Here is a 21,085-nt window from a genome sequence, read left to right as displayed (position 1 = left end):
TCACGGTGATACACATTTTCATACACTCATTGTTCGAAGCTCTGCCATCTTTATGACGCAGAATACATTTTGGGAAACGTCTGTCCACTTGCACATTTTTTTTTTGAGGATTTATCATTCGTTTAAACGCGATGATGCAGCTCATTGTAAAAATTCATTTCGTTCTACTGTTTAATATTCTTTTTCGAGACACCGTACTTCACGTATCGAAATACATGAATTTCTATTCCGTGATACGCTCCCAATAGTACACGACGGTAAATTGAATTCGCAATCTTCACGCAAGTCCTCGTTCCCACGTAATGCTTTCAGAGAAAGTGCGTGCAGTCTCGATGCGGAATAAGAATTTGCTAATAGTAAACGACCCATTGCATTAGATATGGGTAAGAATCGTTTACATAGACGTGTAAGAAAAATATAGAAATCTTAGTTGCTTCTTGTAAAAACTATATTTTCATTTACCTCCAAGTGGGGTCAAGATTCGACTAGAGATGACCTGATATTATTTTAACCAATTTATTTCTAGGTTAAGATAATCGTAATCCTGTTAGTGTCGCAGCAGATGAAAGGTAAGTCTAAAGAATGTTCAGGTGCAATTAAATAATTTGAATTGGGAGAACTAATTTTGGTAAACAATGGTATTTATAAAATTTCATATTGTACCAATTAACGTTGAGCATAACGTCACGATCGGATAGTCAATTTTATAAGAAAAACCGTAATTTTTCATACGCTTAGACGTAGTGTGATACGTGAATCTCTAATGCACGTTTGTTAATGATTTATTCTTGCACTAATAATGGCGATTGATTCATTTTCTTATAGTCCCAAAGTCAACGCTCGCTTAATAGCTGTCAATAATCGATAGTGTACAATTTATCGCAAATAAATTCGATTAGGTATTTATTAACGCCGAGAAAATTCATCATTAAGATGGCAGAGACTGGTGATCGAATAAGGATCGGCATCATTGTCATTCAATGACATTCGCAATACATGAGAGAAAAGGGAGGAAAAATGAAAAGAAAATTGAATTAATATTAATTGGGTTCTTGTATACGTATAAAGTAACATGTGTTAAAAATCATAACCATAAATATGTTAACGATCTTAATAGATAAATTATTATTATTATTAGGGGCGTGCGAGTAGGCTTAAAATTTTTGTCAAGTTTTATTGAAAATATCGATATAGCAGCTCATCACCTTGTTAGCACTTCCCTAAACATAGTGGGCGCGTTACATTTATTGTGCAAATATAGATATTCGCGATTTGTATTTTAAAAAAAAACAACATAGGAGTCCGAAATAAATCTATTTTGGCTTGATCGATATAACGAGTCATAAAAATCTTAACGACGATCGGACTGAAAACACAGCGATTTCATTTTAAGTACACTGAATTTTCCAAGCGTCATTGAATTATCGGCGTTCGATCGTGGACGATATCCTATTAAAACTTGGCAATTATCTAAATAGTCGCACATCGCTAATTGCTTCCTGTCGTCACTGAGTGTCAATAATGTATTTCCCCTCGAAAAGTTATACTCAATGCAGAAATCATTTCTCAATGTATATAACAGCACGCACGCAAAAAAAAACATATAACATTTACACAATCACAGCTCACTCGTATGATTACTTTTTTCATAAAATTCATTTATCCCATTTTTCATTAGTTTTCATAATTTCCCTAATAATACCACGATGCGAGAGCGAACGATGCGGATTCTTGTTTTGTCGTTTTTCTTTTCTTTTTCTCAAGCTTATGAAATTAACAGTCAGGTTCGATCGAAAGTGAACTCGTGTAAACTTGCCGGAAGTACACAGCTTTTGACATTTCTAGTCTGTGATGTAAATCATTTATATTCTTCTCTTGGATACGCCACCTCGTATCTGGCTGCTATAGTAATATTACGATATTCGTAAAGTAGGCTGACGAAGAATTAATTAATGCCTCCTACAATAAGAGTTTTTAACTTCTGCATTCGATTGATGAGCCCCCTAACAATTCACTAGGCGATATTAAGAGGTACTGTAAGTGTTCCTTTCCATAATAAATATTCATCACGATCATACCCATACCTCGTTTTGTTAATCGACGAATGATCGTTCAATATCATTCATCATTAATTCACTAAACTATACATCTTGGCAGCATCTTCCACTACGTCATTCTTAAACACCATTATTACGTTTAATTTATTTCGCAATTAGGAAATTGCACGTGAAAATTGATATCCCGTATTTATATATAATCTGTCGAGTATCCTTTTGAGGCGCTTCTCTGTTACAATTGCATCATATCAAATTCATGCCTAATTATTCCGATCACTTTCTTATGCACTCCTTTATCATGCAAATGGCTTGCGGACGAGACACAGAACTGGCAATGCTAGAAATTTTTATCCTGTTCCGTGATAACCTAACGCGTTATGGGAATTATATTTATAAATAATAGCACAGACACTTAATCGCATACCATTGAATGTAGTCTACAATTTTGCGGAAGTATCATCTTCAGACACATTTCACGTCGAGAATTTAATAGTTCGTTGAGAATTCGATCCGTGCGAGTTTCTTATATATCTGCCATGTCTGATGTTAAATAAGCAAGACGCGGACAGAAACCTTTTTAGAAATAGTTCTCGAGATAGGAACAAAATTTGAGTGTAGTCCGATGCTTCCTTTTTCTTGCATGATTTCCTATGAATTCTTCGTCCCGTTTACTAATCCCAGGGAAAATGTGGAACGTGGGACAATTGTCAGAATGTCACAATTAAGTTTTATCCCGCACATAGCAAAAGGCTTGTATCTTACAAGCTTGTGATTATGCAGCGCAATACGAACCCGTAATCAGACTCATTGCCATAATCCTGCGTAATTACCGTACAGATTTGCAGGCAATGGTCCACCAGCTGTGAATAGACGAGTACCAGACGCGTCATAACAGTGAGTATAAATGGCAGGTGTGTATTTGACATTTTGAAAACCGTCTATGTATTCTTCATCCGGAAACTGAATAAAAATTAATCAAAGTTAGTAAGTGCTGATATTGAGTTTTATAATAATTTTGTATTTACCACGTATCCTTTGCTGGCTTTTAAAACGACTGTTCGATTTGAATTTATTGAGGATTCCAAATATTTTTGAGCCCTCACGTCATAGAACATCAGCATCCCTAATCCTGTACCAATTGTCAAGACAGAGCCTTGAAAACTTGCTGATCTGATTCCACAGCCGCTATATCTATAAGAAGGATAATTAAATATTGTATAATGATAAAAATTGAGAAGAGCAAGTAAATTATATTATTATAGACCTTGATGGTATTTTTTTTATTGGCTGTAAAGTTCTTGCATCCAGAAGAAGAGTATATGATCTACAACCTACGGCGTAGACGCCGTCGTCTTGAACTGCTAGGCAAACATTTTCTTGACAGGCTGGTAATTTTCTTGAGATTTTCTGTTTGAATGTCTCGGCTGACCAGATATGTATAAAACTGTTTAACGATAGTGCTGCGATTTCCATGTAAGCTTTGTTAAATGCCAAAGCACGCACTTTTTGAGCTGATCGACACTCTTTTACGCATACTGGTTGTATTAGTCTATTAGTAATAATAATATGCGATGGTTTATTGAAACTGTATAAATAATAGATTGATTGCTGTTTTATAATTAGTCGATAAGATACCTGTGTGATGGTATGTCAGCCTTATCAGGAGCGTCCGCAAGGTCACTGTCAATGCGCCATAATGCCATTTTTGTGTCTCTAGATCCAGATACTAAAAATTCATCGTCTAGCCAACACATATCGAATACCCAGTCTCTATGCCCCGTCTCCCCAACGCATACTGGGTCTAGAGTTGGTAATCTATATATCGCTATTTCGTTGCTATTTCTAGCCCCAGTCGATAGTAAGGTTCTATAAAGAAAAAAAGTTTGATAAAAATTAATATTTTAGCATTAATGCATAAAGGATGGTTTTTGTATTATTTGATATTATTACCTGGAAGGATTTATTTGAACGGAATGAATGCCACACTGTTGCTCGGGCACTGCTCCACCTCCAGGATTAGTTTGCCTCCCATGAAGAGAAGGAATCTGATCTAATTTTTGAGTTGCAACATCATAAACCATTAATTTGTTACATTTTGTTCCAAATACTACTTGTCTATCGCTGAGCCACTGCGAGCAAAACACTTTATTCATGTTATTTAAACTAACTGAATACTCTTTAAATAGATCATGCGTTAATATATGCCGAGAGCCATATTCTTGATTGATTTTTCGAACTTCTCTCGTGTTCGTTTCACGTGCGCGAACATAGTCCACAAAATTGAAAGAGGTTCGTAAGAATTGTTTTCCTTCACTAACAGTCTCCTCCTCATCATCACTTGATTCATAGCAAACAAAGTCTTCAGGCTTATCTGGCTTTCTATTTCTCTCCAATCGTAATGCAAGTCTAGAAGAACAAAGCATTCAAATTAAAATTATATTACATTCCACAACTAAATCTCTTTTATAGCAACTTAACAGTTACATAAAATTAATCATCTAGTACTTTTTGAAAAAGAGAAGAGTTACCTTCGTGCCCGACGTTCCTCCAAACGTGAACCACTTGCACATGGTGGTTGTCGTCCATAAACAACAACTCTCTGTGTTTCAGCCATAGTCTGCTGTTTTGGTTGTCACTTTTTTACACTCATAAATATTTATAAATACAGATGCATCTGAGCAAACAGATTTACAATACTAGATTGTATTTCAAGTGGAATGGATAGTCTCTCTTGTATTACGTCCCTTAAAGTTTCACATAAAACAAGACAAAGGAACACCATCACAATGAAACTTGTAATTTATTAGTAATTTTATATTCTAAATTAAAATTTTGCTAATTAATTTCGAAGTATATCATTATATTTATCACACCATAAAAGAGGTAGTAGTATAAACATGAAACATTGCATTTTTCATACCCATAGTAAACATAAGTTTTATGTTAAATTATCAATGGTCACAAAATTCTCCAGTTACCTCTAAAGTCTATCAATGAAAAGAATCCGTCATCGTAATTATTAAATACGACTTCGCAAATATTTTAAGCGTCTGTGTAGTACAACAATAAACATAACAGAAAAGATTGACGTCCACTGTGCAATTCTTCTTCTTCTTCTTGATCCTTTTTGGCTTTATGCTCTAAAGAGCCAAGTGCCAGCACTGTGCAATTAAACAGTAGAAAATTATTATGTCTGCAGAAGGCTCTGATTTGACCGGAATTAAAAAAGTGTCGTACGTAGTGGTAATTTGGCCTTTGAGGTTGCCAAAAGGCTTTGAAACCTCAGCGTATATTGTCTTGATAGTCTTGTCGTGTACTCGCCCATTAAAACTTCAGAGAAGCGATGGAAATAGCCAAATCTATTGAGCAAGTCAGGACCGAAGTAACTTGTCCATCGGAAAAAAATCTTGAATCTCACACATGAAATAACTGCATAATTCTCCTGATGCTTTGAATTCACAAATATCCAAGTCACCGTCGTGAGTTCGTGTCAATTGAGTCTAGAGGAACTGGTGATAATTCCATAAAATACATGTTAAACTATGGGAACCCAAAACGGTACTAAGCAACTACCAACGCCATATTGAAACGGGTACTCCCGTCATGTACAGGGTGTCTTGAGAAATGAATATTTGTCTTCTCTTTACTGAAAAATAAGAATTTATATTCTGTTTCGTGTTAAATGAATTATAACTACTTTAATAGATATAGATATTCTTAATAAAAAGATCGAGCAGTGTTGGTTATCAGTTATATGTATGTATAAAGAAAGTTGGACATTAAATGTCCCCACTGTCGGGCATATTTCGCTGACACTATCTGACACTTTTCAACTAAATTTTTTTAGAAAAAATGGCATCGTTCAAGAAAACGAATATTAAAGTATTTTCAAAGACCTCTGCCGAGTTAACAGAAGATAATATATATTGGAAGAAGTATACGGTGAGTATTTTTAAACAATAGTATATAAATTATCACTATTGAATTGTTTTCTATATCGTCCCTTAAGATTTAAAAACCACGTGTATTTGTGTTAACCTTAATCAGTTCTATTGATGTTTATTTATTATTAATCATTTTCTTTCAATATCGATTACGTCTTATAAATATCTATGTTATATTGAACGTAGTATGTATTTTAACTATGGTTTGTTTATTAGGCTCCTGTATTGGTGAAAGAGTTTGGACCTATCGATTATATAGATTTTTCACCAGTAGAACCACACTATTTTGCTGTAACATGTTCAGTAAGAGTACAAGTATATAATCCCATTACAAAGTTAGTCACAAAAAACCTCAGTAGATTTAAAGAAGCAGCATACGGTGGATCATTTCGTTCGGATGGTAAACTACTGTGCGCTGGTGGAGAAGAAGCTGTTGTGAGATTGTTTGACGTTAATTCAAAAAGTCTACTTAGATTATTCTCAGGACATAAAGCTGCAGTTCATAGAACATTCTTTACTGCTGATGGCATTCACATTGCTTCTTTTTCTGATGACAAGACTGTAGCTGTTTGGGATATACCAAGTGAAAAACAAATAATATCATTCAATGAGCATTCAGATTATATTCGAGCTGGAGCTACTAGCCCTGTATCTCCTGATATATTTATTTCGGGTGGATATGATAAAACCATTCAAATGTATGACACAAGGACAAATAAACATATCTTTAGTGTAAATCATGAAGCACCGGTAGAAAGTTTACTATATCTGCCGTCTGGTGGTATATTTTTATCAGCTGGTAAGTTAATATTTTTATATTCCTTTTTGAATAAAATAACGTTTATCCATGTAAGCTTAATTACTTTTAACATGTATTTCAGGAGGGACTGAAATAAGAGTATGGGATGCTCTTGCAGGTGGTAGATTGCTCGCAAAAATGTCCCAACATCACAAAACAATAACTTGTTTAAAAATGGCTTCAAATGGTCGTAGAATACTTTCTGGTTCATTAGACAGACACGTAAAAATATATGACGCTGGAACATACAAGGTTGTTCATACCCTGGATTATCCAAATGCAGTGCTCAGTATTGGAATCAGTGTAAGAATGAAATCATGTGGTGGAAAATCTTTTCAACTACAGCAATTCTTATAAATTTATCATTTTCAGTCTAACGATGAGACCATAGTAGCTGGTATGGTGGATGGTCTGATTTCTGTGAGAAGAAGAGAAGATGACGCGAAGGAGGCAAAACCACGTAGAAAAAAAATGTCTTACAGATATTCTGCAGAGAATTCTCATATTCCTACTGTAGATAGTGTGGTTCAGGAGGAATCGAAGGAGATAATAGGCAAATATGATGCCTGTCTTAGAAAGTTTGAATACTCAAAGGCCTTAGACTGTGTTATGCTTCCTTATGTAGTAAAAAAAACACCACATGTCACCGTTGCCCTTTTTCAAGAACTTATAAGACGACAGGGTTTGAAACAAGCTTTGGCTGGTAGAGAATCAAAATTCTTAGTTGCCATTTTGAAGTTCCTAATTAGGTATATTGGAAGTATCAGATTTGGCCATGTAATAATGCATGTTACAAATGTTTTCGTGGGTATGTCTTATTACATATAATTGTCGTTAAAATAATTTAGTGTGATTGTATCTGCTAGCTAATCATGAATCGAATTATGCTTTGTGTTCCAGACGTATACGGAGATTATCTTGAAGAATTAAATCCAGAGATACGTAAGCTGATTGATATACTGTTAAAAAAACTGTACGAAGAGTTAGAATTAACAATGTCATTGTTGGAACTGCAAGGAAGTCTACAAATGCTATTGTCCGCTGCTGAAACAACCTCCGTATCGCATACTCAGGATATTCCAGCATTAGGACCGTCTCTGGCCGCACAGACAAATGTTATTTTCAGTATAAGTTAATCATCATTCTCTTTGAATTGCGTATATGATTTTCAAATAAATATTTTCAAAGGATCGTTAAAATCGATTTCTTGAGTTATCTTAGTGGATACCATTCTGGACAATAGTCCTAGCAATGGAAGTAAAGTACAGCCAAAGTATTGTTGTGCAGTCGGTTTTAATATAATTTTATAATAGTTTACGACTTAGCATGAAAAGAATCATTTTTGAGGTACTTTTGCCAAGCAGCTGATGATGCTGTTTCAGGCATTACCCATCCAATCGGGATAGGTGAACCTTGGCCATTGTAACTTATGTATTTATCCCAGGCGAACCTGAAATTCATATTTGGTTATTATCGCGTTCCTTGTAAAACTATTTGTATGTTATGTACTATAATTTTGACTGACCTGATAGCCACGAGTTCACTTGGGTCTCGCTGAAAACTGTCAATCGATGGTAACTTTCTACCAAACAATACACGTTCCCAATCATCAAAGGTATTTCTTTTTTGCTTTTCAATTTTTTCCTCATTATCCGTTTTCAACATTAGCTTTAATCCTTGTTCCTCGATCGAATACTCTCTATCCAGTGCTGCCCATTGTTCTACTAACTTCACTGTATAAAAAAAGATATAAATTGTAATGAACTAAATCAGACTGAAAATAGTGTTAAGAATTAGTGAAACATAATCAGATAATCTTACCAATGATATTATTGAAAGCTTCATCCGCTGCTGATGAAAGGTGTTCACCCCTCGCTCTAGCAGCATTAACTTTAACTTTTCTTAAGTTTTCCAATTCTTGTAGAACAGCCAGAAATTTCTTTGCATCGCTGCGTTTTCCTCTCACGTCTGATAATATCATGTCTGCATCCCTTCTCAACTCTTCTTCCTGTTTTTCTTTATTTATTTCTTCTTGCTTCCGACTGATCCAAGCATCTGCTTCAGCATGTAAAATCGCTCTTCTCTCCAGTTTCAATATCTTTTCTAGATTCCATTTTGCTTGTCTACGTTTCTCTCTCAATCTTTTCTTTTTTCTCTTTTCTAATTGCTTATTTGTCTTTTCTAGCACATTGGCCTCCTTGAATCTGTTTAGCAATTCAGACAATTCAGACTTTACTGACTGACACTCTTCTAATTTTGTTTGCCATTCTTCTTCCGGTAAGTCTATATCAGTTTTTAGTTCTGAAGCCATTTTGTTTAGTCTTTCGTTGAGTTTACAAGCAGATATTAGAGCAGTTTTAATTGTGGCAATGTTTGATTTCTCCTGCGAGCTATTATTGTACACAGTTTCAGTGACTTTCTCTCCAATAAAGTTCTCAATAACTTTTTCATCATTTTGTCTTTTTGCTAGAGTCGTGGTTAACACTTCCTCTTCTTGCGAAATACTGTACGATGGATTGACCATATAGTTATACATATTGTGAGTAGGTATACCATGATTTGGATTGTATGTTGGATAAATAGCACTGGTAGGAGCATACTGATTATAATATGGATTAAAATTATTAGACCCTGAATGCATGGTAAAGTTCAAATCACCATATATGGTATTCTATGTTTAATAATTGAAAATATTATTAAAAGTTAATATTTAGTATCCTAAGTTATTTATTAAAGAAGTTTATGTAAATAATAATTAAATGCAAAATATGGTTCTTGTGCAAAGCTTAAGATCTTTTAGCACACATGAAGAACTTCTCCTCCTTTAGGAAGTTGTTCTTCAGCGTCCTGCAAAACGTTTTCTGCCTCGCTATAAGGCTCTTGGTCCTTTAAATCCTGTTCCGTTTCCAAAATTTTCTTTAATTCTTCATAAGCTTTTGCTAAACGACGTTGACAATCTGGAACCATCATCAGTGATTCCTGGAGCACTTCTTCCTGCTTTCTAATGTCATAGTCATCCTTGCCTGTCAAATAAATTGCAAAACTTAACAGGCAAAACATTATACAATTGTAATAACAATATTAAATCAAATATTATAATTCTTTTAAAATAATAGCACGTTTATATACTTTATTGTGAATATAGGTATTTCGAGAAACAATCCTTTTGCGTTGCGCTTAAGTGCATCGGTAAAGTCCATTGCAACAGAATTTAAAAGAATTGCTACAAATGTGCAACCAAAACTTTTATTATATTAATTTAATAAAGTATACTTACCCTGATCTTTCAGTTTCTGTATTCTTTCGCGTTGTTGCACCGCTTCTTTCTCGTACATAACCTTTTCTTTCGCAAGACGCTTCACTATTCCGGTTTTAATTTTTAGGGTACGTAATCGTGGATCCGACATTTTTAAAAAACAACTGACTAAATTTGAGTTTCTTATCACAAGTGTTTATACGAAACGAGAGGGTTTTGCCTCATATGGTCAGATGATTAGCAAGAAATGTGCTCGAACGAAGAATTTGAAGCTGTGACAGATGCAATAAAAAACGCATAGGTGTTCATCTATACTTTACCGCTACGACGGTCGAGACTTTATTGCGATATCATCGATTCTTATACAAGCAATAGCTCGTAATCTCGAAAGTGTAATTGATGAGTATAAATACAATTGTAGATTTTCAAATTTGAAATAAGTTTGTAATTATGATAAAACTTTAAAAGCGATGGACCACTTTCCTATTTCATATATATGTATGTATAATTATCGATTATTATTAATTTGGATTAAATCCAATTATAGGACGTGCACCTTTAAATATCAACACACATCTTACATTAAATTATTAGATAAGAGAACATGGTAAACAGATGAGTTTAATATTTAATTCTATTTGTTTCGAATATTGACATAGAAAATTCAATTTATCCACGTAAAATATTACTTAATAATGCAAAGTATCAAGATCTGTAAAGTTTTATAATTTCATATTTATTCCTCCTTTAATATCAGTTAAAAATCATCTTAATTTTAATAATTATTGTATTAATTCAACTTCCAATCTGTGATAGGCGTTACAAAGAAATCCTCTCAAATTCCAAATATTTTTGAAACTTTCTGGTTGCACATTGTACGACGAATCTACAGCTTTTACCCAAATCTCAGCATGTTTCACTTTTGGTTCCACAGGTAATTCAATATTCCAAATAGTCCAACCCCAATGACGACCTTCCTTGGCTGCAGAATCTTGTGCCACTATATTTGCAGTGTGCCAAGTGTTGCCTTCATCCGCTGTCACGTCAATCCGAATAATTTTTTTCCCACCACCCGACCAGGCATACCCTTAAAAAATTGTAATTCCTAATTTTATACTACTAATTGTAAGTATATTACATAAGGAAATTGCGAATTAATATTTTACCTTTGACAGAGATTTTGTTATCCTTAACTGGTACCTTGTCCATGGGTTCCGGACTGCATATAGCAGAAATAACAGGAAGTTCCTGTATAGCTGGAGATTTTGAGAAGTCAACATTGTTCCAATCTGTACTTGGTGAGAAACCTTTATAGTCTCTTTGCTGCCATTGTGATGGACTCTCCTCCTTCGATATGATGACTTTACCTGATAAAAATACTCCACTTATCTAAACTATTTTTTTGTTTACTAGCACTCCGAAATTTCCTTACCCAGCCACTTAACATTTCTAGCACCAACAACTCCAGGAACTATTGCTCGTATTGGGAAGCCATGATCCCTTGAAATAGGTTGTCCATTCATTTCATATGCCAGTAGAACATCAGCTCTTGGGTCTAGTGCTCTGCTTATGGGAATACTTGCACCATAGTATGTGCCAGATGGATCCAAGTCCAGACCTTCAAACTAAAGTGACAGTATGAAACAATATTATATATTAGTTATAAGGCCTTTATGGAATAGTACCTGCACATGATTGTAGTCATCTTCTTTGATACCTAGATCATTAAGTACGTCGCATAATCGAGCACCAGACCATGATGCGTTTCCAACAGCACCAACACCCCAACTTAATCCTTTTAGAGGTTTTGCCTATGAGAACATAGTTATATGATCGTTATATATTTAGAATGTTATTAGTTAGTTTACATACTTTAATTTTATCAGTAATTAATTGACATATACCTATTACCTTTGCCATTTCAGAGCGGCGATTGCCCGCGCACATAACGGCACTGGTTATCGTGTACTTTGGATATTTTTTTATATCTTCTAATTTCAGTACTTTTTGGGTATTTTCCTCCACCGCAAGTTCAAGTTCGTATGTTTTCAAATCAATTTCTGGAACAGGCAAATGATGTCTCACATAGAATAATTCCCTGTAACAGAAATTATTGTGATTTATAATCAGTAACATCGTGCAAAAGTAGAATATCATCTATTACACATACGCGGGCGTGTAAAAGCTTTCTACTAATAGTGATGCAGGTGGTTCTGCACAAAATGGTTTTTGTCCATTGATCTTTAGAGCCTTGTGCCGTTGTGGTTCATTTCTATATGGATCATTATCATCAGCAGAATGAGATTTTGCATCTGATTCAGAAATATTCCCAATCCTCATTGACTCCAATAGACTCAGAATGTCATCCTTATTGTGATTAGCAAAGATTGTCCAAAATGGCTCTATTGAAGCTCCAGCAGCCATCATAATTTTATCAGATCCACCAGGATGCTTTTCCACAAAATCTGTTATATCATAGACACCATGCTTATACACGATCCATATGCCTGTCCTTTTATTATCATGTCTTCCAATTTCCTCCATTGTATATGTTTTTAAATCTTCTCGCAGTGCACCATACTCCACGTTCTTATGCTTTCCAAATGCATATACCTTCTCTATATCTAAAGCATGAAAGAAGTAGAGCCCTAAGGCAGACAGAGTAACTGCTGCAGTTGCAGCATACCTTCTGAATGGATCATTATTAGAATTCTCATTCTGCGAGCTTTGTTCCTTCTCATTATAATAGCTACTGAAAGCTGTAGCAGGACGATGCAAGAGTATTCTTGATTTTAATGTATAAGATCTGTTTATAAAGAAACACAATACTGAAGAATTAAACAAAAGCAAACATAACTTTTGATAAATACCTTCCATGTTTGCACAGTGTTTTCAAATGAAAAGCCATAATGGTTGCGTCGTACAATTAGTATAGCTATAGGAATGACAACAGGTATACAATTAATATTATTATACTAGTCTTTGAAGAGTATATTCATGACATTAAAAAACTGCGAATGAAATCATACTATATGAGTTATCGGGTTTAAATGCGTTCAAAACTTCGAAGATAGTATCCAGATCGTAAAATACAAAAAATAAGAGATAGCACACATACAACAATAACTTTACCATCATATTTATTTTTATTACGCAATTGCTGATATATGTATATATATATTTTTATTATTAATTCGACTTGCACAGTCACAAGATTATCCAAAACATTCTACTACTAAGTACTTTTCTACTGTTACATCAGTTACATATGTATTTAAATTTGAAGCGTAATGGCTCCCTGTCATTTCACTGAAAGGTTATTTTCGTGATTTTGTGCGGAATTTTAGAAAGATTTGTCACAGTAATTTTTTACATTCTCTGAATGAATTAACTTTTTTATCACGAGCACAAGGAATATCCCGAATGACTTTTTCTTAGGTTTAGTTGGCGCGGTATATACGCGTTTAATGTGCTTGGTAAGCACAAATATGTATGCCTTATGTACATAAATGTATGTCGCTTGTCCTCTACATAATAATCGGTTAAAATTCATATGGTGTTGTATTATTTAATTAAAAAATCATTTCTTATCTCGTGACAATTCTTTTTTGCGTTCATGCTTGTTTTTGGAGTAAGAGGTTATACCGGGAGTAATCTTTTATGTGATCTTTGACAGCTTTACACATATTTTATTTACGAAATAAATATGTGATTTTTAAATGCCACGTTGTATCTGTATGTGTATTAAATATGTAAATCTGTATCTTATTATCATTGCTTATGTAAACAATTTCTTATATTGTTTAATTGTTTGTAAGCCAAGCACTATAGTCAATGTTTGTACTTATTTCATAATTCTATTTTTCTTTTAGATGTGACGAATGACAAATTTGAGATAAACTATCAGAATGGCCATGGCAATGCGTAAAAGAAGTGGCTCTGGTTCAAAGCGCCAGCACAAGGGAAAGCTTGTTCCAATTTATGAAAGTTTTTTTAAAGGAGAGGATCTGACATTAGCTCATCCAAACTTTTGGAATGAATTATTCCTTATCAAACCAATGGTCAGTCGGTATAGTATTTCTTATTGCATAAGATTCATATCATTTTCATTCTTATCATATTCTCTTACTATCTTTATTAATACTGTTCAACAATATGAAAAAGCAAAACTGCAAGACGCTCAAAATAAATTTCTAACAAGATGTAAGATTTTTATAAAGTTAGCAACTAGACAGGGAATATTCATTGTAGATCTGCAGAATATCTTCCTCGTTAAGAAGTTTCTATTCATTATTAATTGCGATTCAGCTGCAACAAAACAATATGATTTTGCTTTACATTATCGATAAAGTTTAATAGTTAATCGAATTATGATCAGTTTACTTTTTGCTTCTTTTCTGGTGTACTAGGATTTTTCTTTGACCTCTTTAATTTCTGCTTTTTACTATATTGCTCTTCCTGTCGTGGTTGTGTACATATGACTTTTCCTTCTTGCTGTCCTTGCTGTCTATCACAAGAAGATTGCTTGTCACTACTTTGTTTTTTCCTATTTGATGAAACCTTGCACTCGGCTGTTCGACATCCTCTTTCTACCGCTGATATATCGCATCCTTTATAGGTGCAGCTATTATTATTTGTGCTCCTTTCTCTGTCACAGGTCGCTCGGTGCTTCTTATTAACTGATCGAGACTGATGCTGATCTTTGTAGAATGATTCAGGAACCAATTTCATTTTTGTTCTGCTTTTTGCCTTCTTCGTTGGCTCATAATCCTGGTTTTTGGACGTTCCCCCTTTCTGTGTCTCATGTGGTCCTAGTTTTCCGGCTATCAGCCACAAAAATAAATGACAAAATATCATGTTCAATTCAGAAATTAATTACCGTAAGAACATACATTTATCATTGAACTGCTTATTAGTCTCTTCCGGAGGCGGGTCTTCGCATTCTGCATCGTCGCGCAGACTTCCTGGCATAAACTTACACTTAAAGTTGAACCAGGCCTCGCTAGTTTGCATTCGGTACTTTAAACATTTCAATTGAAATATACAGACTCGCCCATAATATTTAGTAACTTCCCATGTTGGCATTGACTAAGAATAATCGATTTAATATGTTACAGTTTATTTACTGTGTTTGATTAATGAAATTAGTTATACTGATAATACCTGGATGATTTTCGAAATAAGTTTTCCAACAACCATGGTACTGCTGGGACATGCGGTTTTATAATAATAGAATGAGTAAAGGTCGATGACCCCAATTTTAGAAATTTATAAAATTAACAGGCAGCTATGCGGAAACACCATGTTTAGGCGTTGTAATAAATCATTAATTTGCCGAAGGCTTGGATTAACTGAAATTTTTTTTTCAATTATGGTTTACCACCATTCATGGACTTCTCCTGTCAAATAAATGATATTCTAACAAGTGAACGATGGATCACGCACGTTGAATATCTCATATATGGGGAGAGCAAGTATGTTTTGATACAAAAGAATAATAAATTAGTGTAATTCTTTCACGACAGGTTCCTCACATTGAAAGTGAAATTTTGCGGATGACAACAGACCAGTTAAATGCCAGCAGAGAAAACCTAAATGCCTTAGTATGTCACTGTGTCGATACTCTCGTGGACGAGCATCCTTTTCGCGTGGTGTATGCCCTGCAAACTTTAGCTGCTGTTATACAATCGATGTACAAAAAAGCTAGTCAGGGTGACTGTGGTTTCAACCTAATAGACATTTTAGTGGGATTTGATTCTGCAGAGCAGAGAATGACGACTCTTATGCAGCACTGTAACAATTTCTTGACTGGTAAATATTTGAAAGTGAATATAGATAGAAATTCTTGGTAATGTATGTTCATTTCTTGATTTTTCTATTCCAGGAGAGTATCCAGATAGTTTAAAAGCTTTGTGCTTGAAACTTTTGCTTATTATTGTCACTGGAATGGATAATGTTAGCCAGAATACCTTACTGGAGTATGTGATGCTAAACAGTGTCTTTGAATCATTGGTGCAAGTAAGATTTAATTGCAGCACAGTAAATGGTATCACATTTATAATAATATTTTTCCTCTTCTGTTCTAGTTACTAAGAGACACTTCAGCAAGAAATCGACATGGACATGACGCAGTTTTGCTTTTGACACTTCTAGTCAATTACAGAAAACACGAAAGTGCTAATCCTTATATTGTCAAGCTTTCAATTTTGGATGATGAGCTAGCTTTAAATGGATATGGTCAAATAATATCGAGTTCATTGACAGATTTTTGCAGACAGTTTGCTCAACAAAGAGCAGGTATCGCAAACTGATTAAGAAATTAAAGACTATCTAAATAACATGTAGTAACGAATATTGTTATTTTAATGCCGTTGCAGAGGTTCAGGCATCCTGGCTATCCTCATTAACGAGCATAGTAGGAAATATGTTTGTTGGCGAGGAAGAAGCAAAAACGCAACAAATTCGAGCAAACAATGCTCTGCTATTGGCTTTATACGAGGCAACACATTTAAATAGAAATTTTGTGACTACTTTGGCCTATACTCAGAGTGATACCAGTGCACCACCTTCGCCTAATAATACTCTGGGTCCAAATGCAGTTGCACCAGGTGCTCAGCCACCTGATGTTATGGCACAGCCGTTTAATCTGCTTGCAACATTTTTCCAATATTGGTAATATCATTTTAATTTAAAAAAAAAACTGAATTATTGTCAATACATAATGCTTTTGTATGATTTCAGCTCGATAGTTATGCAAGTAATGAGGACAGAGGCGATAGTGAACAACGTTAAACTGTGCTTCCTGATACTTAGCTGCATTGCCGAAGACCAATATGCTAATAGCTTAATGCACGATGCAAATTTGGCTTTTAGAGTACAGTTGCATCGAGTTCCGATGCACCACAGGAAGTTGCAAGACAAATTTGCTCCTACTCAACCCCTAGCGGCTACCCTACTTGGTAAGTTTCATTATAATATTATTTAATGCAATGTAATATTTCATTGATATTATCATTCATATGTTCAGATCTACTGGTTGAATTTGTCACATCTCACATGATGAAAAAATTTCCACTGGAGTTATATCTCCAGTGTATAGGTGTACTCCAAAGGCTGCTTTGCTATCAAAAGAGGTGTAGAGTACGATTAGGATATCAATGGCGCGATTTATGGACAGCTCTGATCAATCTCTTAAAATTCTTAACTACTCATGAAAATCATTTGGTTAAGAAAATGAATATCTTTCCTCTCGCTATACAGGTAAATCCAATAGAATTCTAATTAACGTGTGTACGTCATAAATTTTCTACGAAGTTCATTTCTCAGGTTGTAAACATCCTGAATCTATTTATTACTTACGGAGATACCTTCCTATCTTCTCCAAGTAGTTACGACGAACTCTTCTATGAGATCATTAGAATGCGCCTTATCTTTACTAATCTTAATGCAATGGGTAAGTATCTTAAGTTATTTCATTGATTCTCTAAATACTTAGAACTTTGAGATATTTTTATTTACTTACTCGCAGATACTTAACTATATTTACTTACAGCTTTAAGATATTCCACGAGTGAATCCTACGAGTACAAGGAACACGCGCTTAAGCTCGCCAACTGTCTTGTCAATATGCGAGACATCGTGAATCATTTCCCACCAAAGATAGCTGAATGGCTAGCAAGTGAAAGTCTTTCGACTCCTACAGAACAGCAAATTTTGACAGTCATCATTCAAAATTATGACAGTCTAACGCTAAAGCTCCAGGATAATTTGGATCAATACGAAAGATACACAGAGAAACCAAAACATACATCATTCTTCGAAGAAATGGTAGGTCTATCAGTTATATCAAATTCCTATACTTATCTATGTAAAATCTTTCTAAGTATTGCTTCTTCAGGTTACCGGGGTAGTTATGGATACTCGTGGATCAATAGATCTAAGTGCTTTGGATACGCAAGCCATTCTGCAGGAGTTATCAAGTATTTCGTAACAATGGATGAAGACCGAAGCGTTCGATTCAATATGTACAATGTGTATTGTGACACCATTAATAATACTTGCTCGTATTTGTGCTTATATGCTGCAAAAAGAGTGTTTAGTGCCATGCTCGCGAGTTTTCGTAAATTATGTGACAGCGAGCGAGGATGGAATTTTGGATAGACTCTGTATTAACAAAATCGTGTTTTATATTCCCAATGTGCTGTGACATATGGTTTTTCCTCATCTAGGAGGAGCCAATTACTTATTTCGGGAAGATTCATCTATCTCCTTAAACTTTTGTATAATTACATAATTTGGACTACAATGTTCATTAAAGAAAGTATTGAGAAATTAAATGGTTTTGCGAAAATCCGACCAATATAAGATACGTCGTGGAGTATTGTAAATCGATGCAAGAGATTTGAGAGTAATAAAATAAATATTCAAATGATCGCTGGGCTAAGAGATGAACAATTTATAGTATATCATGGTATATTGTTGCACAATAATATCTGATGCACTATTTGAATATTATAATAGAAAACTACTGCTGTACAAGTATCGTAATATTGGAAATGTACAAAAAGAGTACTTCTGCATAAATGATTATAAACGCGTATGAAAATCCATCTGTCATAAAGTTATTTACACACCGATAGTAAATTTGTCAAAATCACGTAAAGTTCTTGCACCCAAAAGTCTTTGCAGTATCAATGCATCAAAATTAATAATAACACTATGCATAGTTTTTATGTTTCACACTTGCAAGCATAGCGACACCCACTTTTGATTTATTATCCCTACATAGTTCATTACTAATAAAGTCTCCAACTTGAACTACCTTCTCTAAATTGACTCCAGTTTCAAGTCCAAGACCTTGTAGTAGATAGAGTAAATCTTCAGTGGCAAGATTTCCAGATGCACCAGCTGCATAAGGACAACCACCAAGTCCTGCAACTGAAGAATCAAAGATTCTAATTCCCTTTTGGAGACTGGCAAACACATTAGCCAAAGCCTGTCCATATGTATCATGGCAGTGCATGGCAAAACGATCCATGTTCCCTGAAGAAATGTGCTCCAATTCTTTCAGAACAGCTTCAATTTTCCTAGGTGTTCCTACACCAATAGTATCACCAAGAGAAACTTCATAGCAACCAAGTTCCAAGAGGGCAGCTGTCAGATTGGCAACTACTAAGGGTTTTACATCTCCTTCGTAAGGACATCCTGCAATACAGGATATATAACCACGAACCTTCACATTATGCTCTTTGGATTTACCAACAACTAACGAGAATTTCTTGACACTTTCACTTATGGAACAGTTAATATTCTTTTGGGAAAATGCTTCGGATGCTGCTCCAAATATTGCTACTTCCTGGACGCCACTATTAAGTGCATTCTCTAGCCCTTTTAAGTTTGGTACAAGTACAGGGTACGCTACACCTGGTTGCTTTGTAATGTTTTTATACACCTCTGCATTATCAGACATCTGTGGAACCCATTTTGGTGACACAAAACTGGTAACTTCTATTGTTTGCAAACCAGTATCTGTGAGTTTATTGATAAAATCAATTTTTGTTGATGTAGGAACCACCTTTGGCTCATTTTGTAAACCATCCCGAGGCCCAACTTCGACGACTCTTACAAAATTATTGAAGCATCGTGTACTATTAATACGGGTGATAGAACGAGTAGAGAACATTCTTGAACGTATATAAAATATGTATCTTTATAGCTGCAAGAGAAACAAGAAAATAAATAATTGTAGTTTTATAGAAAATCGTATATCGAAGAACTCAAAAACATTCGTTAAAGAATGCAAAATAATTAAAAACCAATGTAAAAACCAATATTTTCTTTACCTCAGCTCTTAATAGTATACTTGTAGGAAAAGGATAGGATCTTTTCTAAATTTAATATCCACATCAACAATGTACATGCTATTAAATTCTGTAACAAATAAGATAATATTGCGTTATCTATCTATTACGTATTACAGTATATTGTGAAATAGCAGCAAATCATTGCTTGATTCTGTAAATAATCGAAATAGCGTCAATCAACGTGTAATACGTCATTAATACCGCGGAAATGATATCAATACAATATAAAATGAATCAAACTAATCGACTCTTTATTTGATTTCAGAAAAGAAATTATTGCAAGTCAAGACAGTTTCTTCTGTACATCTGATTTCTTTTTTCTTCCCGCGGATTATCCAGTTAATCATCGACTGTTTATTTTGAAATACTTGCGCTACAAGTAGCGATAACTGCTAACTAGGATCCACTTCCAACGCCCAACCAGAGATCAGGTTCAACCAGAGATGAGCAGAGTGATGCACAACGCTCCGGTTTTAGGCGATACCAAAATCATTGCGCTAAATCGTAGCGGCAAGTCTAGAAGTATGATTCTGTGATCAACGCCTCCGTCGACACAGCAAATCCCGTCTCCGGGATTTGCAGAGGTTCTCCGCTACTCACCGTTGGTTCCCAAAGCAACTCTTAGAACAAGACCGAGATGGCGTAATGAAGCGACACGCAGAAAGTAAAATTAAAGAAGAGACGAAAGTTCATATGTTGGACCAGAGATGAGCAGGGAGATACACAATGCTTCGGTTTTAGGCGATACCAAAATCATTGCGCTAAATCGTAGCGGCAAGTCTGGAAGTAGGATTCTGTGATCACGCCTCCGTCGACACTGCAAATCCCGTCGTAGCCGAGCTAAACGTGAACACGAACGCGTAGTTTGGCGGGCAGAGGTTCTCCGCTCCTCACCTTTGGTTCCCAAAGCAACCTTTAGAAAGAGACCGGGAACTATAGAACCTCTCAAGAACTATTGTTGAAACATTTTTAAGAAAGTGCAGTTCCAACTTGACACGTGTGTAGCACCTCGATTTTGACTAAATATTATTGGATCTTGATTTACTTTCAAAATTTATTCAAAATATAAAATTGAAGCTAAATAAAAATCTCGCAGAATATACGGAGCAGATAAAATTTGAATTGAAATTGTAGAATATCGAAAATAAATTACATTCAAATGGAAC

At 34.8% G+C, this 21,085-nt stretch overlaps 7 protein-coding genes across 22 annotated transcripts; 2 read left to right on the top strand and 5 right to left on the bottom strand.

Annotated features, from left to right (window-relative positions):
* Positions 1–430: 430 nt before the first annotated feature.
* LOC107271447 (DDB1- and CUL4-associated factor 12) lies at positions 431–5,176 on the bottom strand. Its single transcript, XM_015747467.2, has 7 exons — positions 5,036–5,176; positions 4,586–4,801; positions 4,008–4,463; positions 3,693–3,923; positions 3,322–3,606; positions 3,083–3,248; positions 431–3,017 (listed from the first exon to the last, which is right to left on the bottom strand). The coding sequence occupies exons 2-7, from the start codon at positions 4,669–4,671 to the stop codon at positions 2,862–2,864; spliced, it is 1,380 nt and encodes a 459-aa protein (XP_015602953.1). The 5' UTR covers positions 4,672–4,801; positions 5,036–5,176; the 3' UTR covers positions 431–2,861.
* Positions 5,177–5,627: 451 nt separating this feature from the next.
* Positions 5,628–7,991, top strand: LOC107271446 (U3 small nucleolar RNA-associated protein 15 homolog). 2 transcript variants are annotated; one of them, XM_015747466.2, is made up of 6 exons: positions 5,628–5,813; positions 5,905–5,999; positions 6,218–6,800; positions 6,883–7,103; positions 7,173–7,608; positions 7,701–7,936. In XM_015747466.2, exons 2-6 carry the CDS (start codon positions 5,910–5,912, stop codon positions 7,934–7,936), a joined length of 1,566 nt encoding a protein of 521 aa, XP_015602952.1. In that variant the 5' UTR covers positions 5,628–5,813; positions 5,905–5,909. The 2 variants fall into 2 exon arrangements, with proteins under 2 accessions (XP_015602952.1, XP_015602951.1); XM_015747465.1 differs by lacking the exon at positions 5,628–5,813 and having other exon boundaries at positions 5,910–5,999; positions 7,701–7,991.
* An 83-nt stretch (positions 7,992–8,074) lies between these two features.
* On the bottom strand, positions 8,075–10,358 carry LOC107271449 (tubulin-specific chaperone A). Of its 2 annotated transcripts, XM_015747470.2 has the most exons (4): positions 10,078–10,358; positions 8,622–9,823; positions 8,326–8,533; positions 8,075–8,250 (listed from the first exon to the last, which is right to left on the bottom strand). In XM_015747470.2, the coding sequence occupies exons 2-4, from the start codon at positions 9,439–9,441 to the stop codon at positions 8,115–8,117; spliced, it is 1,164 nt and encodes a 387-aa protein (XP_015602956.1). In that variant the 5' UTR covers positions 9,442–9,823; positions 10,078–10,358; the 3' UTR covers positions 8,075–8,114. The 2 variants fall into 2 exon arrangements, with proteins under 2 accessions (XP_015602956.1, XP_015602957.1); XM_015747471.2 differs by lacking the exons at positions 8,075–8,250; positions 8,326–8,533 and having other exon boundaries at positions 9,377–9,823.
* Positions 10,359–10,771: 413 nt separating this feature from the next.
* On the bottom strand, positions 10,772–13,320 carry LOC107271445 (probable sulfite oxidase, mitochondrial). 5 transcript variants are annotated; one of them, XM_015747462.2, is made up of 8 exons: positions 13,189–13,320; positions 12,927–12,991; positions 12,227–12,862; positions 11,968–12,154; positions 11,742–11,867; positions 11,489–11,681; positions 11,223–11,423; positions 10,772–11,143 (listed from the first exon to the last, which is right to left on the bottom strand). In XM_015747462.2, the coding sequence occupies exons 2-8, from the start codon at positions 12,962–12,964 to the stop codon at positions 10,839–10,841; spliced, it is 1,686 nt and encodes a 561-aa protein (XP_015602948.1). In that variant the 5' UTR covers positions 12,965–12,991; positions 13,189–13,320; the 3' UTR covers positions 10,772–10,838. The 5 variants fall into 5 exon arrangements, with proteins under 5 accessions (XP_015602948.1, XP_015602949.1, XP_024944460.1 ...); XM_015747463.2 differs by having other exon boundaries at positions 13,086–13,223; XM_025088692.1 differs by having other exon boundaries at positions 12,927–13,270.
* LOC107271444 (UPF0668 protein C10orf76 homolog) lies at positions 12,898–18,488 on the top strand. Of its 9 annotated transcripts, none has more exons than XM_015747460.2 (11): positions 12,898–13,009; positions 13,929–14,117; positions 15,582–15,867; positions 15,941–16,074; positions 16,143–16,353; positions 16,434–16,728; positions 16,798–17,015; positions 17,084–17,316; positions 17,383–17,509; positions 17,609–17,883; positions 17,954–18,488. In XM_015747460.2, the coding sequence occupies exons 2-11, from the start codon at positions 13,965–13,967 to the stop codon at positions 18,044–18,046; spliced, it is 2,025 nt and encodes a 674-aa protein (XP_015602946.1). In that variant the 5' UTR covers positions 12,898–13,009; positions 13,929–13,964; the 3' UTR covers positions 18,047–18,488. The 9 variants fall into 9 exon arrangements, with proteins under 9 accessions (XP_015602946.1, XP_015602943.1, XP_024944458.1 ...); XM_015747457.2 differs by lacking the exon at positions 12,898–13,009 and adding an exon at positions 13,255–13,372; XM_025088690.1 differs by lacking the exon at positions 12,898–13,009 and adding an exon at positions 13,275–13,295.
* On the bottom strand, positions 14,138–15,557 carry LOC107271452. Its single transcript, XM_015747474.2, has 4 exons — positions 15,220–15,557; positions 14,949–15,144; positions 14,440–14,879; positions 14,138–14,364 (listed from the first exon to the last, which is right to left on the bottom strand). The coding sequence occupies exons 1-4, from the start codon at positions 15,253–15,255 to the stop codon at positions 14,350–14,352; spliced, it is 687 nt and encodes a 228-aa protein (XP_015602960.1). The 5' UTR covers positions 15,256–15,557; the 3' UTR covers positions 14,138–14,349.
* On the bottom strand, positions 18,239–20,486 carry LOC107271451 (hydroxymethylglutaryl-CoA lyase, mitochondrial). Of its 2 annotated transcripts, none has more exons than XM_015747473.2 (3): positions 20,224–20,486; positions 19,899–19,986; positions 18,239–19,771 (listed from the first exon to the last, which is right to left on the bottom strand). In XM_015747473.2, exon 3 carries the CDS (start codon positions 19,736–19,738, stop codon positions 18,773–18,775), a length of 966 nt encoding a protein of 321 aa, XP_015602959.1. In that variant the 5' UTR covers positions 19,739–19,771; positions 19,899–19,986; positions 20,224–20,486; the 3' UTR covers positions 18,239–18,772. The 2 variants fall into 2 exon arrangements, with proteins under 2 accessions (XP_015602959.1, XP_024944465.1); XM_025088697.1 differs by having other exon boundaries at positions 20,292–20,486.
* Between the last annotated feature and the right edge of the window lie 599 nt (positions 20,487–21,085).

Source organism: Cephus cinctus, unplaced genomic scaffold (genome assembly GCF_000341935.2).
Source record: "Cephus cinctus unplaced genomic scaffold, Ccin1 Ccin1_scaffold0975, whole genome shotgun sequence".
Lineage (NCBI taxonomy): Eukaryota > Metazoa > Arthropoda > Insecta > Hymenoptera > Cephidae > Cephus > Cephus cinctus.
The sequence above is the reverse complement of the archived record's forward strand: the minus strand, read 5'-3'. Positions and strand labels throughout refer to the sequence as shown.

Excerpts from the sequence above, each read along its gene's own strand:
- LOC107271451 (XM_015747473.2), bottom strand. The coding sequence starts at position 19,738 with ATGTTCTCTACTCGTTCTATCACCCGTATTAATAGTACACGATGCTTC.
- LOC107271449 (XM_015747470.2), bottom strand. The coding sequence starts at position 9,441 with ATGCATTCAGGGTCTAATAATTTTAATCCATATTATAATCAGTATGCT. Across the intron at positions 8,534-8,621 it reads AGCTTTCAATAATATCATTG|TGAAGTTAGTAGAACAATGG; the intron begins GTAAGATTATCT and ends TTTTTTATACAG. Across the intron at positions 8,251-8,325 it reads AGTGAACTCGTGGCTATCAG|GTTCGCCTGGGATAAATACA; the intron begins GTCAGTCAAAAT and ends TATGAATTTCAG.
- LOC107271452 (XM_015747474.2), bottom strand. The coding sequence starts at position 15,255 with ATGGTTGTTGGAAAACTTATTTCGAAAATCATCCAG. Across the intron at positions 15,145-15,219 it reads TTATTTCGAAAATCATCCAG|TCAATGCCAACATGGGAAGT; the intron begins GTATTATCAGTA and ends GATTATTCTTAG. Across the intron at positions 14,880-14,948 it reads TAAGCAGTTCAATGATAAAT|CCGGAAAACTAGGACCACAT; the intron begins GTATGTTCTTAC and ends TGTGGCTGATAG.
- LOC107271445 (XM_015747462.2), bottom strand. The coding sequence starts at position 12,964 with ATGGCTTTTCATTTGAAAACACTGTGCAAACATGGAAG. Across the intron at positions 11,424-11,488 it reads TAGAAATGTTAAGTGGCTGG|GTAAAGTCATCATATCGAAG; the intron begins GTAAGGAAATTT and ends TATTTTTATCAG. Across the intron at positions 11,144-11,222 it reads TAACAAAATCTCTGTCAAAG|GGTATGCCTGGTCGGGTGGT; the intron begins GTAAAATATTAA and ends CAATTTTTTAAG.
- LOC107271447 (XM_015747467.2), bottom strand. The coding sequence starts at position 4,671 with ATGGCTGAAACACAGAGAGTTGTTGTTTATGGACGACAACCACCATGT. Across the intron at positions 4,464-4,585 it reads GAGGAACGTCGGGCACGAAG|ACTTGCATTACGATTGGAGA; the intron begins GTAACTCTTCTC and ends TTGTTCTTCTAG. Across the intron at positions 3,607-3,692 it reads GCTGACATACCATCACACAG|ACTAATACAACCAGTATGCG; the intron begins GTATCTTATCGA and ends TATTACTAATAG.
- LOC107271444 (XM_015747460.2), top strand. The coding sequence starts at position 13,965 with ATGGCCATGGCAATGCGTAAAAGAAGTGGCTCTGGTTCAAAGCGCCAG. Across the intron at positions 16,729-16,797 it reads GCAACATTTTTCCAATATTG|CTCGATAGTTATGCAAGTAA; the intron begins GTAATATCATTT and ends GTATGATTTCAG. Across the intron at positions 17,510-17,608 it reads TACTAATCTTAATGCAATGG|CTTTAAGATATTCCACGAGT; the intron begins GTAAGTATCTTA and ends ATTTACTTACAG.
- LOC107271446 (XM_015747465.1), top strand. The coding sequence starts at position 5,910 with ATGGCATCGTTCAAGAAAACGAATATTAAAGTATTTTCAAAGACCTCT. Across the intron at positions 6,801-6,882 it reads TGGTATATTTTTATCAGCTG|GAGGGACTGAAATAAGAGTA; the intron begins GTAAGTTAATAT and ends CATGTATTTCAG. Across the intron at positions 7,609-7,700 it reads TGTTACAAATGTTTTCGTGG|ACGTATACGGAGATTATCTT; the intron begins GTATGTCTTATT and ends TTTGTGTTCCAG.